Source organism: Rutilus rutilus, assembly GCF_951802725.1.
Source record: "Rutilus rutilus genome assembly, chromosome: 18".
Lineage (NCBI taxonomy): Eukaryota > Metazoa > Chordata > Actinopteri > Cypriniformes > Leuciscidae > Rutilus > Rutilus rutilus.
In genome coordinates this window covers 13,702,635-13,717,240 of record NC_140231.1, presented here as the reverse complement: position 1 = coordinate 13,717,240, position 14,606 = coordinate 13,702,635, and the positions used below count along the sequence as shown (strand labels likewise).

General features: G+C 37.3%; 2 protein-coding genes across 2 annotated transcripts; both read right to left on the bottom strand.

Moving 5' to 3' along the window:
* Positions 1-2,664: 2,664 nt before the first annotated feature.
* On the bottom strand, positions 2,665-3,603 carry LOC311277622 (olfactory receptor 4B13-like; the record flags this gene model as incomplete). The annotated part of the gene is made up of 1 exon (XM_084387994.1): positions 2,665-3,603. One exon carries the CDS (start codon positions 3,601-3,603, stop codon positions 2,665-2,667), a length of 939 nt encoding a protein of 312 aa, XP_084244120.1.
* A 5,448-nt stretch (positions 3,604-9,051) lies between these two features.
* On the bottom strand, positions 9,052-9,990 carry LOC311277469 (olfactory receptor 4C11-like; the record flags this gene model as incomplete). Its single annotated transcript, XM_084387779.1, has 1 exon — positions 9,052-9,990. The coding sequence occupies one exon, from the start codon at positions 9,988-9,990 to the stop codon at positions 9,052-9,054; it is 939 nt and encodes a 312-aa protein (XP_084243905.1).
* Positions 9,991-14,606: the final 4,616 nt, after the last annotated feature.

Below are 14,606 nucleotides of genomic sequence, written 5' to 3'. Positions count from 1 at the left end.
ATGATGTCCCGCCATGCCATTGGACTGATTTCACATGTCCAAGCAAGCAAAAGCTGTCACTTCACCGTCTAGGTTAACTATAGACCCAATATAGTCTGGCTATGAGGAACCCACTTCTAGCCAAAATAACTTTGAATTTGGTTACATGTAGTTTTTGCCAAAATAACTTGTGAGATGAATGATATTCCATTATGTAAGCAAAGTTTACAGTGATTACAAGGCGTTTAATTTCTTTGACATGTTCTATGCGTAGCCTGTGCGTTGATGACTATAGTCTATTCTTGCGCTATGGTTAGACGTCTATTAAATTTTCACTGACAGCCCAAATTTTGCCTTGATTTAGCCTAGATATCATGGCTGTGTTTGGACAGCTATTAGACATCTTTTAAACGCAAAATTGCTTGTCGGGTGCCTCAAGATGCAAACACGCAGAAGTGTTCTCATAGTGTAACTACTTCCAATGCAGCGTCTCGTTCCTTGCAGAGACATTTTCAGTGAGAGGCTCATGACTAGTGGCTCTGTGTGTGCAATTCCACAAACCTGGAAGACTTTCTGAACATATTTAAGTAGCAGGCTTTTTTAGATAGGAAACTGTCAATGAATTATGAATAATTTTCTGCCACTGTGAGAATAACATGAAATCATGTAGACAATAAAAAGTTACTGTGGTCTGATTATGAGTATTTTAAAATGTAATACAATTTAATTACAAGTACTTATTTGATCAAGCACCTGGCCACATGGTGCACCGAAAATAACCAGCTCCTCAACACCACCAAAACGAAGGAGCTCATCGTGGACTTCAGGAAAGTGTCAAGAGGCACACACGACACCATCCACATCAATGGAATGGCTGTTGAGCGTGTCTCCAGTTTCAAGTTCCTGGGGATCCACATCTCGGCGGACATGACCTGGACAACCAACACCTCCAGCCTGGTCAAGAAGGCTCACCAGCGCCTTTTCTTCCTGAGGACACTGAGGAAGAATCAGCTTTCCTCCACTATCCTGGTGAACTTCTATCGCTGTGCAATAGAAAGCATCCTGACCAACTGTGCTACAGTGTGGTATGGGAGCTGTTCTGTTGCAGAGCGCAAGGCACTGCAGCGGGTGGTGAAAACCGCCCAGCGCATCACTGGGACTCCACTACCTGCCATCGAGCACATCCAGAGGAAACGCTGTCTGCATCGAGCTCGCAGCATCCTTAAGGACTCCTCTCACCCAGCCCACAGACTGTTTTCTCTCCTGCCCTCCGGCAGGCGTTTCAGGTGCCTCCGGACCAGGACCAGCAGACTAAAGAACAGTTTTTTCCCCAGAGCTGTCTCTTTATTAAACTCTAACCCTCATTGATCCCACTCCCCTCATATACTGATTGACTCTCCTCTCCCTCCTCACACCTGCCTCCATTTTGTTATTTGCAATACTATAATGTTCATTTGCACTGCTGACTGTTATTACAGTAACAACTGTTTACATATGCATCTCACTACTACCTTGACTGGAATATGCTCAATTTGCACTGCCGACTGTTTATTTACAGTACCGACTGTTTATATATACATTGCAATATCGTACCTTAACTGTAATATGCAATTACTTTCCACTGCACTTTCACTCGGATAGCTTCTGTCCAAACTTTATTTGCACTACTTTAAATCCATTGTTATACTGCTCATTAGCCTAACTTATACATATATCTATTTGTTAAATTCTGTTTATAGTAATAGCCATCTGTATATTATGCTCACATTCTGTTTATAGTAACAGCCATCTGTATATATACTCATAGTACATATCTATCTGTAAAATTCTGTTTATAGTAACAGCCATCTGTATATTATATTCAGTACATATCTATCAGTAAACATTCTGTTTATAGTAATAGCCATCTGTATATTATTATATTCAGTACATATCTAGCTGTAAACTCTGTTCACAGTAATAGTTATCTGTATATTATATTCATAGGACAATCTATCTGTAAATTTTTGTTTATAATAGTATTCAACTCTATATTTATTCAGTACATATCCATGTTCTGCACTTATGGAACCACTGTATATCCTGCACTTGCTGCTATTGCACTTCTGGTTAGACCTAAACTGCATTTCGTTGCCTTGTACCTGTACTTGTGTAATGACAATAAAGTTGAATCTAATCTAATCTAATCTTATTTTTTATAATTTGATTTTGTAATCCAGATTAGGCCTACATGTAATTAGTTACTACCCTGCACTGGTGGCCTGTGGCTGTGCCCTAAAGGAGTCTTTTCACTTTTGATACAAGGATAAAAAGGTGAACCTTCTGAACCTTTTCAGCCTTTGCAAATCACATAATCCTAATATATCCTGAATGCATCTCTTTTTTGCTACAATGCATCCTCTGTAACATAATGTATGAAATTAAGAAAATAACAAATGAACTGTAATTATTTGTATTTATTCAGTCTTTACAAGTTGTATATTATGCACTTTAGTCTATATCCATGAATTGTATGATGCTTTGTACTATTTCTTAACTGTTTTGTCACAATTATATATACAAGAAATGATAGAAAGAAGCTCCTGTAAAATACATTTTAAAGTATATTTCACATTTAAAATTTGCAATGCTTATACATCATTACATTTCAGTACTTCCTTACATGAATATGTAAATAAATTAAAATCAGTTAGAATAAACTTTATTTCTGCAAAGTTTTAACATTCGTTGTCTTATTTCCTTGACTTGTAAACCATATATTATGGGATTCAATCCTGGTGGTATAACATGAAACAATATACTCCCGAACTTCCTACTCTCAACATACTCAGAAAAACGATGGAGAAAAATTGGAACAAAACCAAAGACTATCAAGATTACATAAACAGTCAAATGAGTGCTGCAGGTTTTTATTGCTTTGGTGTTGGTTGCTTTGTTTTTGCTTTTTATACACACCATCACTATTCTGAGATATGTCAATAACACCCACCCCATTGAGGAGGTGAGTAAAACCACAGTGAAAGTTAATCCATATATATTATTAACTACTGTACTTTCACAGGACAGTTTAAATAGTGAAGGGTTGTCACAAAAGTGGTTTTGAATCACAGATCTGCAGTGAGACAGACGCACACTGAGGCCGATCAGAATTCCCACCGGAACTACTGCAGCAACCCAGGCTCCTGCTGACAGTTTAACTATCATTTTATTGCTCATTATAGTTGGGTATCGCAGTGGATTGCATATGGCCACATATCTGTCAAAGGCCATGATCATTAGAATAGTATGGGATGTTGTTCCATATAAATGTGTAAAGAATGCTTGGAAAACACACTCCACATATGTGATGTAGCGCTCAGAGGGGTCTGTTAATAAGTCCTTCAGTAAACGCGGTATGACAACAGTTGTTCCCATAATATCACTCACTGGCAAGTGACAGAAAAGAATGTGCATAGGCTGGTGTAAACTTTTTTCTGCTGAGATCTGAATCAAAATCCCAATGTTAGACATCATTGCAAAGACATAAGCCATCAACAGAAAAATGAACGTGAGCTTGCTGGACTGTGGTGTAACTTGCAGTCCCTCCACTAAGAGTACACTGTATCTGAATGTCAGGTTATCCATTTGTGACCTAAAGAAAACATACAGATTAAGTGACAAACACTTGTATTAACAACATATTATCTCAAAGCATTTCTACATGAAGATCATATATGCTTCCAGAGATAAGTCATATACTAATGTTCAAAAGATACTTACTAAGGTTTTCTTAGTTGTGTCAATCTTTATTATGTATTTATTCCTGTAGAAAGGTTACTTCTTAATTTTTTAAAAGGGGATATGGCCTTCTTTTTTGTAATTTTCACATGTGCTTACAGAACTCAGAAAATATTGTTGATCACTGTACAGGTATGTAACATGAGTTTGATGTAATATGACTACATCTGAAATATTCTTTACTTACCAAGGCAAATGACCGATAGATACACAGTTGTCACGTCACTTCATATACAGAGGCATCTAATCTATTAGTCAGTGTTACTGAGTTATCATTAGTTATGAAGAGCACAACCTGCTTGTCTCTGAATATATTTAAACTGGCTAGACCATTTTATTTATGTGTCACCACAACTTAAGTCTTGTCATCATACCCCAAAGGTGAAAATACATGTTTAGCTCTCTTTTCTGTGATTGGTGCACTACTTACCAGGGATGTGTTTCCCAAATGCATTTTAGCCAACTGTGATTGCAAGTTTTGTTGTTTTCATCAAAGGCCCTGTCCCAAATGGCACACTCCGGACTTGTGGACTTCCTCAGAGTCCACACTTTGGTGATGTCATGTAATGCAGACCTATAGCGCGAGAACACGAGGGCACATTGAGCGGTATTTTCTGGACAGACTCGATCGTCACGCCGGAAATAACGGTCTGGTTGTTGTTGGACAGGAGAAATCACATTTTTGCACTCCGACGTCTTATCTCCATGTCAACTACACAGCCTAATTTTACAGTTCTGTATTTTGATATTATGCATGCCACCTGGGCATTAGACAATAGATACATCATGGTTATTTAAATGATTTATACAGTTGTACATAATAATACATAATGTTCCATTTGAACTAAGATTACAATTTTAACACATAATGAAAATGTGCATGAGTTTCAGATGAATTTACAGGTTTCAATATTCATACTATGTTTACATATGATATGACTCAGTAAAGCCCTGACATTCGGTTCTTTTTATTTAATGAATCATAATGCGATCGTATTATTCAACGCGCTATTATTACATTTGAGACATCAACCACTGGTCGATGACCATAATGTTTGTATAAACTGTAGGTAACAACTGGTAAAATGTACATCTAGGTCATAAAAAACGTAATATTTTTTTCTCAGCCATGTCAACAATTGTCCGTGAGCGAAATCTCCTCTCATCCGTTGTCTGATTGGCCTTTCGCAAGGATTCCTGGGTAGTTAAAGTGTGTGGAGCCTGCATCTATGCGGGCTTCGCGGAAGACCGCTTCAAGGGTAAAATGGGTGCGCTGCTGAGCACACTTCAGAGCGTTAAAATGCTGAATTGGACGGCCTACGGACTCGTAGACTCAGCGAGCACGCGCAATTTAACCCTCTGGGGTCTGAGGTGTTTTCTGGGCCCTGGAGGTGTTCTGACATGCGTTGACATTTGTTCTTATTTCTGTTACTTGTGACATTTTCATGGCTAAAATCTGATTACACTGTATTTAGCACAAACTCTGCTACAATAATATATTAGCAGCATGTATGTAAAAGTTTGTAGTTTTGAGATAATGACATTTATGCGTGGTTTGTGGAAAAAAAAAACAAAAAAAACAATTGTCACTGAAATAAGGCCATGAAACCCATACTGATTATTTCTTCACACGACTTTTGAAAATTGTATCACGTAGCCTAGAATATTTGCTTCAAAACTATGAGAAAATCATCCTGACAACTCATTCAAATAAAACAATATATCGATTTTAAATTTGTAAGACTGAATGCCAATGTATTTATTATGCCTTTTTCTTTTCTTTTTTTTTTTTAAGACACACCATCAATTTTTGGAAAAAGGTGATGGATTTATAGCGTTTTGGGGAAAAAAAATTGATGGATTTATAGCGTTTTGGAAAAAAATAATAACTTTGAATTTATCATCAACAATTTTGTTGTTTGATTTAATAATCATTGTTCAACATGTTCAGACTGAGCCAAAAAAAATAAAAATTTAACAGGATAAATTGAATATTCACAAAATGTGTGGGTCTAGGTAAAAAATAGTATATATTTTCCTGAAAACTATTTAAATGGATTTATAGCGTTTTGGAAAAGAGCTCCTCATATACCCTGTAACTTTGAGTCAGATGCAGCGCACAGCTAAGCTATGAATACAGCGTGCCTCCTCACTCATGAAAATGATTTCTGCTCACGTCCTACGGATTCTATCGGCTGTGGAGGTGAAGATGACGACTTCCACACTCCTTCACAGGACCATCAAGCTACAATGTTGTTGTGTTGAATACCAGACCTCTGTGGTGAATGTACTGTGTATTTTGCACAAGTAGGCTATGTTGCTGATATCTGATAGCTTTAGCCACAAGCATGTGGTAACTTTAACACAGCATGTTGCAATAATTGGACAGAATAAAGAAGCGTTTCCAAAAAATAGATAGACCACTCTTGTCCGAAAACGCTGAAGTGACTCAACTGAATAGTGACTGTTTACTATATTTTTTTTAGAGTTGTTCCACAGCAGAAATTATTCCGTTTGCACCATGAATTTTTAACTATCACTGCAAGCTGCTTGAATCTGTGCTGCATAGTGCTAAAAGCACAGCGTGTGCAACACCATCAGTTGCGAATGACAAAAGATAGTAACACGCATAGCCAATATGATCGCATAAGCCTAGTTAGATAAGCCCAAGCCACAAGCATGTTGCCAATACCCTGATAGCTTTTAGCAATGAGCATTGAAAAGGAACTTAGCTTCATGAAGACTTTTAGATGAATGGAGAGTGAATCACGTCGAGTCCTGTGTCAATAATGCAGCGATGCGAGCAGCAATGTAGACTGAGGTCACTTTCAATCAGGCAGTTTATGACCAATGCAGAAAATCTCTAGCCTGGTAATACCAAACTCTGCTACTTCGCTTTGCTTCGTAGACAGAGTCTGGAATGGCATAATAGAGAAGTGTTTTCTCTCTCGCGGGGGGCGCTTGTCTGAAGTTTAAAATCATTGGTTACCTGTAAGCCAATCACATAACGTTTGGTTATGGCGTGTGTTATGCGCATGCTCAGCCGCATCTAACTTCCACTGTAAACACATGTATGATGCGAAAACAAAACCATCGAGCGAAATACCAGAGTGAACATGGCTGTGCGCGACTTTTGCAGATTATGTGAAGTAAAAATCAACGCATCCACAGTCCAATCAGTGTCTACGTCACGGCTCTCAGTCCGCCCTCTGTTCGTTGATTGGCCCGGCTGTTTTCAGGCCGGAGGCAAACGGAAAGCTATTACGCTGTATCAGACTGACTACAGAAGCGAAATGAAATTGAGCGGAAGTAAGAAGTCTGACGTAGTCAGGCTAGCAAATCTCATGTTCAAGTTCACAAATTTAAATTAATCTGAGATGTTTTCCGAATTTTGACATTTAATCAGCTCCTGAGTAACACGATAGCTGCTGATAATACTGAAGGAGCTTATATATGAAAACAGTGATAGGCATTGTATTCCTATAGACCTTATGCGCCAGAGAAATGAGGGTGCAGCCATCTTTAGAATATTGTCTTTGAACTTCTGTTTTTGCGGCCACTCTGTATATTTCTATGGCATTGCTGTCCAGGAGTGATTCACTTTTGAAGTGGATTTACTTAATGTAAAGTTAACGAAAGTTATCATGAGGATTGTAATGTTTAAAGCAGATGTCTTTACAAATGTCAGTAGACCAGGAAGATTTTAAAACGAGCCGTTCATTTATAAATACGCAAGATCACTGTGAAAATCCAAGACCGGAAGACAAAGACAACGAGCACAGCGCTGAAAAGGGGCGGGGCTAATTAAGGTCAATAGATAGATGTGGATCAGCTGAGAGTCAGCTGATGCGAACTTGACTAACGTGATCTGCCAGAACTGACGCTACGCTTGATCATTATTATGGTTATTATATATAGTGAATTAATCTAAAGCTTTTGAGACTATTATTTTGTGTTATCGAATTTGTCATTAACATGTGACCATTTCTTCTTTTTATGTAGGCTTACTAAATAATCTTCATATAAAAAAAGGGAGGGAGTGCCCTTTTTCAGTTTCAACACATGCCCCTCAAAAGGTCTGTGCACGGCCCTGCGACTCACCTTGTTTGTTGACTGATCCGACTCACCACAGTTGTTTGATGGACTCGTAAATGGCGCAAGCGCACGAGAGAAAAAAGATGACAAGCACGAATGGCAGGTTAACTGGCTAGAAGCATGTTAGCGCGTTGTGTTAGCGATAACGATTTACATTAAAGCTAGCGAAGTCAGATTAATGTGACAGACAATATTAGATAATATCAGATATTTTTTGATTATTAAATTATATTAAGCAATTCAAACAGCAAGGAAAGTAGATTAGAGATTAAAAACTAAGCTATATGGAGCAAACGCAATCTGCAGACAGGAAACTGCTGTGCAACAGTGACAACAGACCATCTGGAAAACAACTGTTTAGTAAATTATCTGATTGCTAGTAGATTTCATGTTAAAGGGCATATAAGTTTGTGCCAACTAGAGTTTCATGACTGAACTAGATATTAATTAAATGACAAAGAATAAGGACAAACTAAAATACATATTAACCAATATTAAAGGATACATTCCAGATTAATAAACCTCAGTGTCTGATGGAGAATTGTTTATGTATAGTACGCCATCCAACTGAAAGTATCCAAAGGATTTGGGTAGCTTATTTTGAATGTAACTATACTTATAGACAGCAATATAGCAATACCATCTACTGATATTGTATAATCACAACGGAAAGGATGAAGGGTGAAGTACCCATTTTACAATCTGAGAAACAGTTGGGGAATTTTGTGATACTAACAATCTAAGGCTGGCTCAAACTAAGCTCAAAGAAGCTTAAAATATTCTTGCTTTCTCATGTGCAAATGCTGATGCACAAATGTTGCCTGCTTTATTCCATTTTCTGCACTCTATTTTTTATTTATAACCATATTGCTTAATACATCCTCGTTATCATATAAAGTAATTATATCATACTCTTGAAATGGTGAAAATAACAAATTAACAATATTTATTAATATTTATTTAATGTACACCAGCTGCAAATTATGCCTTCATGCTTTATGCTGTGTGTTATCACATATTTATGTTATACATGTCTATACATGTTACCTGCTTTGTCTGCTATGCCTATACACACAGGAAATCCTTTGGAAGAAATGAAAATACATATTGAAGTATTTCAAATTTGCACAAAAAAAAAATATGTTCACATCATTGTAGTGGCTGATTTATTATATAAATAAATCTGTAAATAAATGAAAATCAGCTAGAATTAACTTTTTTTCTGCAAAGTTTTAACATTCTTTGTCTTATTTCCTTGACTTGTAAACCATATATTATTGGATTCAATCCTGTTGGTATAACATGAAATATTACACTCCCAAACTTCCTACTCTCAGCATACTCAGAAAAACGATGGAGAAAAATTGGGACAAAACCAAAGACAATCAAGATTACATAAACAGCTAAGTGAGTGCTGCAGGTTTTAATGGCTTTGGTGTTGGTTGCTTTGTTTTTGCTTTTTATACATACCATCACTATTCGGAGATATGTCAATAACACCCACCCCATTGAGGAGGTGAATAAAACAACAGTAAAAGTTAATCCATATATATTATTAACCACTGTATTTTCACAGGACAGTTTAAATAGTGAAGCGTTGTCACAAGAGTGGTTTGTAATGAATGATCTGCAGTGAGACAGACGCACACTGAGGCCGATCAGAATTCCCACCGGAACTACTGCAGCAACCCAGGCTCCTGCTGACAGTTTAACTATCATTTTATTGCTCATTATAGTTGGGTATCGCAGTGGATTGCATATGGCCACATATCTGTCAAAGGCCATGATCATTAGAATAGTATGGGATGTTGTTCCATATAAATGTGCAAAAAAAGCTTGGAAAACACACTCCACATATGTGATGTAGCGCTCAGAGGGGTCTGTTAATAAGTCCTTCAGTAAACGCGGTATGACAACAGTTGATCCCATAATATCACTCACTGGCAAGTGACAGAAAAGAATGTGCATAGGCTGGTGTAAACTTTTTTCTGCTGAGATCTGAATCAAAATCCCAATGTTAGACACCATCACAAAGACATAAGCTATCAACAGAAAAATGAACGTGAGCTTGCTGGACTGAGGTGTAACTTGCAGTCCGTCCAGTAAGAGTACACTGTATCTGAATGTCAGGTTATCCATTTGTGACCTAAAGAAAACATATTTTCTATTAACAGCATATTATCTCAAAGCATTGCTACAGGTAGATCATATATGCTACCAAAGAGTGGTGATATTATATACTGATGTTCAAACGATATTAACAAGGGTTTTCTTAGTTATGTCACTCTTTATTATCTATTTCTTCTTGTAGAAAGGTTACTCCTTAATTTTACCATGGAAATTTGACCTTTTTCCTATTTACACTCGCTGACAGAACTCAAGAAATACTGTTGATCACTGTACATTTATGTGACATGAGTTTGATATAATAAGACTACATCTGAAATATTTTTTACTTACCAAGGAAAATGACCGATATATATACACAGTTGTCACGTCACTTCATATACAGAGGCATCTAATCTATTAGTCAGTGTTACTGAGTTATCATTAGTTATGAAGAGCACAATCTGTTTGTCTCTGGGTGGATTTAAGATGGGTTGACCATTTTATTTATGTCACCACAGCTTAAGTCTTGTCGTCATACCCCAAGAGTGAAAATACACTTGTCTTAACTGCGTCTGCATGCTTAAAGTGATTCTCAATTGTAGCGGGTATGGCGTGGAATATACAATTTAATATGAATGACGTGCATCAAAATCTTTTGTTTATTTGTGATAATCTTAGCACTTTATTATTATTGTCTAATCTGTATTATGACTGATATTGATGACCGATCAGTTCACTTAGTAATACAGTAATATGTTTGTCATAAAATAATTTATCAATGCTTTATTTTTATAGGCTATAACCTAACCTTTGGATAAAATAGGCCTACATTTTTTGCATAATTCTTGCTTAAAAATAAAGCATTCATAAATTAATTTATGATAAACATATTACTGTCTTAAGTGAACTCATTTCTAGTTATAAACTCAAATACTACTACTACTACTACTACTACTACTACTAATATTATTTTATGATACAACATCACATGAACAATATCTGTTCCTTAAAACTACAATATGTAAATAAAGCAGATATAAGAAGCAATAATTGTGATATGTTAATGCCTGAATGGTGTGTTTGGATATGAGGATATATACTGAATCTATTATCAGAGGAATCTAAGTGGGAAACTTTGATGGCAGAAAGAATGTGGCTCTCACTTTCTGGTCAGGCAGTAGTTAGGGTCAGGATTAGTCTGCAGTGAACTCAAATGGCCATTGATGAGTGCTGTGGGTCTGTCGTGTTCGCAGAACAAGCTGCCGTTGATGTAGTGAAACCGGTCACCAGGGACCAGCCGGTTCCGGCAGGTAGAACATGTGAAACACTGCAGGAGACAATAAAAAAGGACTCCATTACCCACAATCCTCAGCGCATTACCTGCATCAGATCTCTGATCAATCTCTGGTAAGGTTAAATCATTATACAGGGTGGGTCATATATATGGATACACCGTAATAACATGGGAATGGTTGGTGATATTAAAGTCCTGTTTGTGGCACATTATGTGAGGGGGCAAACTCCTCAAGATGGGTGGTGACCCCTCACATATACTAATGTGCCACAAACAGGACTTTAATATCACCAACCATTCCCATGTTATTACGGTGTATCCATATAAATGGCCCACCCTGTATACTTAATACATTTCTCATTATTTCTTCTGGAGGTTCTACATGCACATTTAATGCTAAAAATACTGACTAAAATTCACATACAATATTTTTGATTTGGTATCAATCATATATATATATACAGTATATACACCATATACATATATACACACATACATACACACACACACACACACACACACACACATAGAACACCATAAGACAATCACTGAAAAACAGACTCTATGGATTGTGAAAGGATTCTGGAGTGCAATGGAGCATTTAATTGTAGAGTAGCAGTGGTCACTTAAAGATTAAAGGTTACCTTGAGATGATACACGTTTTCCTGTGCCCTCATAACCAGTTCACTGGCCGGGATGGACTGACCACACGCGCTGCATGCCCCACTGTTCCCAAATAACCTGTGAAAAGACACAGAGACATGTTAGCATAAAAACACCTAAATCAAAACAGTGTGAATGTTATAGCATGATCTAAATTACCATCGTGAACAAAAATATAAAATGAATAACTATGAATAATATTATTCATTAAGATGGTACAAAATGAGAAAAAATATATATAATTTTGTGGGCAAAGTCAAACATCATTACCACATTTCATACCATTATCTCATGACCAATATCTCCTTCATTGACATGTTCATGTTTTCGTTCACAGTGTGACCTGTGCATTAAAATTTAATCTGTTTGCTTTAAAGACTAAAGTCCTCACTGTATTGATGACACTTTAAAAGTAATAAGCTACATTTCAGTATTTTCTTTAAACAAACCGATTGAATAGAAGACTTGGAATATATAACCATTCAAAAGATTGGGGTTGGTCAGATTTTAATTTGGGTTTTAATTTTCCTTCCTGCAAGATGGGTTGGAGTGAAGGCTGTCTCACTCCACCCTGAAAGTGTATGTTGCCGCTATTGCCGCACATCACGATGCAGTTGAAGGTAAGTCTCTGGGAAAGCACGACCTGATCATCAGGTTCCTGAGAGGAGCGAGGAGACTGAATCCTCCTCGTCCTCCTCTCGTTCCCTCTTGGGACCTCTCAGTGGTGCTAACTGCCCTGCAGAGTGCTACCTTTGAGCCTCTGCACTGTAGCGACTGGGCTATTTGAATCATTCGTTCGTTTGATTCTGAATGAACAAATTCGGACTCTCTGTGTTTTCTAAGCACATTCCTTCCCAAAACGTTCTTTGCTAAGCTTACTAAAGCTTGTAACCTCCTGACTCCCAAATACAAATCATACGCCGGCTCCAGAGAGACTGGAGCAAATGGACTTTTACGACACTAATTGCACCTCAGAGACACTCCAGAACCTGAAACTAACATTCCTCTCTGCACCAAAGAGATCACGAAACTTTCTCCTGCTACGTGACATCACACCCCCCCACACACACAAACATCCCTTTGTGTTTAAATTAGGATAGAATATCCTTTAATATATGTACAATTACATTATGCATGTGTGATTAGTTTTTGCTTTATAATAGAGGTGTGACTTTCTAATGCGTAGCCTTGAATCATAAATGTTTTGGTTTAAGAATGTTCACTAACTTTCTCTGGCAACTGCCTTACTCCACCCCCCTACATTTTATATATGTATAACCACTTGAGAAATGTGTAAACATGGATGTAATTTCCCATCTCATCATTTTCCTTTTACGTGGTGTAGTTTGTGTATTCCTGTAAACTCTGGTAATAAGGTTAGACCAATCAGGTGTGTACCGTGTTTAGTCCTTCAAGCTTAATCTCCATTTGTAGCCTAGTGTATACAGTTTGGGTAAGCCTTATTTCTAGCCATGTAACAAACTTTAAAATGCTTATGTATATCTTATGTAACTTTGTGTATTCCTATAATATTTCATATGACATGTTTTATATCATTTTAAATCTTGAGACTTAACGGAGTTGAATCTCGATAATAGATTGCAATGATATGATTATTACTATATGAATCGTCTTACTAGAGTATTAAGACAACACCATAACTCCCTCGAGTGGGTGTCTCCCCCAGAGACAAAGGAACTTTTTCCCGCTTCAGATCTTTGGACGTTCATTGGAGGCGTGAACCCATCCTCTCCATAAGAGGCTGACACCGAAGTCTCTCTGAGAGCACTTTTACGAACCCTCTTCGTCAGCGAGAAGATCCATATGGCTCCCTTTTTGGGAGCGTTCTCCGTTTTTCTTTTTCTTTAAGTCTTTTCTTTATTTTCGTCTTCGGACTCTCCCTACGTTCAGCGAAGCAAACGTAGCCGGCAACTGAAACTTTAAAGAGACTTGAACATCCCGCGACCGCGCTCGCCAGGAAGAGACGAAAGAGCACGCCCTGCTCTTAAGGAAACACACGCACGACTCGGCGTTCTTCAGCAACAAAGAGAACCATTTTGCAAGATAAGTTTATTGAACTTTTAATGTAATCTGATTTCTTGTTGTCTCTCAAAGGTTACCTGGTCTGTGATTTTGCCTAACTGTGATCTTTCTTTGATCGCACATGTTAGTTTCACTTTCTCTCATCTCTCTCATTTTCCTGTCTCATCTCTCTCATTGTCCGATCTCTCTCTCTCTCTCTCTCTCATTTTCGTTATTCGTTTAGTCTTGTATTTGTTTACGTGTTCTGTATATACATACATATTTACTCTGTGTGAATCGTAGTTATGTATTCATTAGTTCAATTATTAAATTCCATATATTCCTGATTGTCTCAATGCTCATTTAACAAAGTCAATGAAGATGTTTCGATCTTAAGCTACATGCTTAATCTTGTTACGATTTAAGTAACCTAATTTTACAAACACAGAAAGTTGTTTTTTTTCCAAGTCCAGGAAAAAATACTACTTCCTGCTCAGCTACTGTTCGGACGCTCTCGCTTACTGCTCCGCGCTTTGCTCTATCGCTTTTACATTTTATCTCCTATTTTTTTAATATATATACATTTTTTTTCCTTTATTTTATTTCCTTTTATCACCTAATTTTAACTTCAGCAAATCAGCACAGTGCTCATACGACAAAGTTTGGA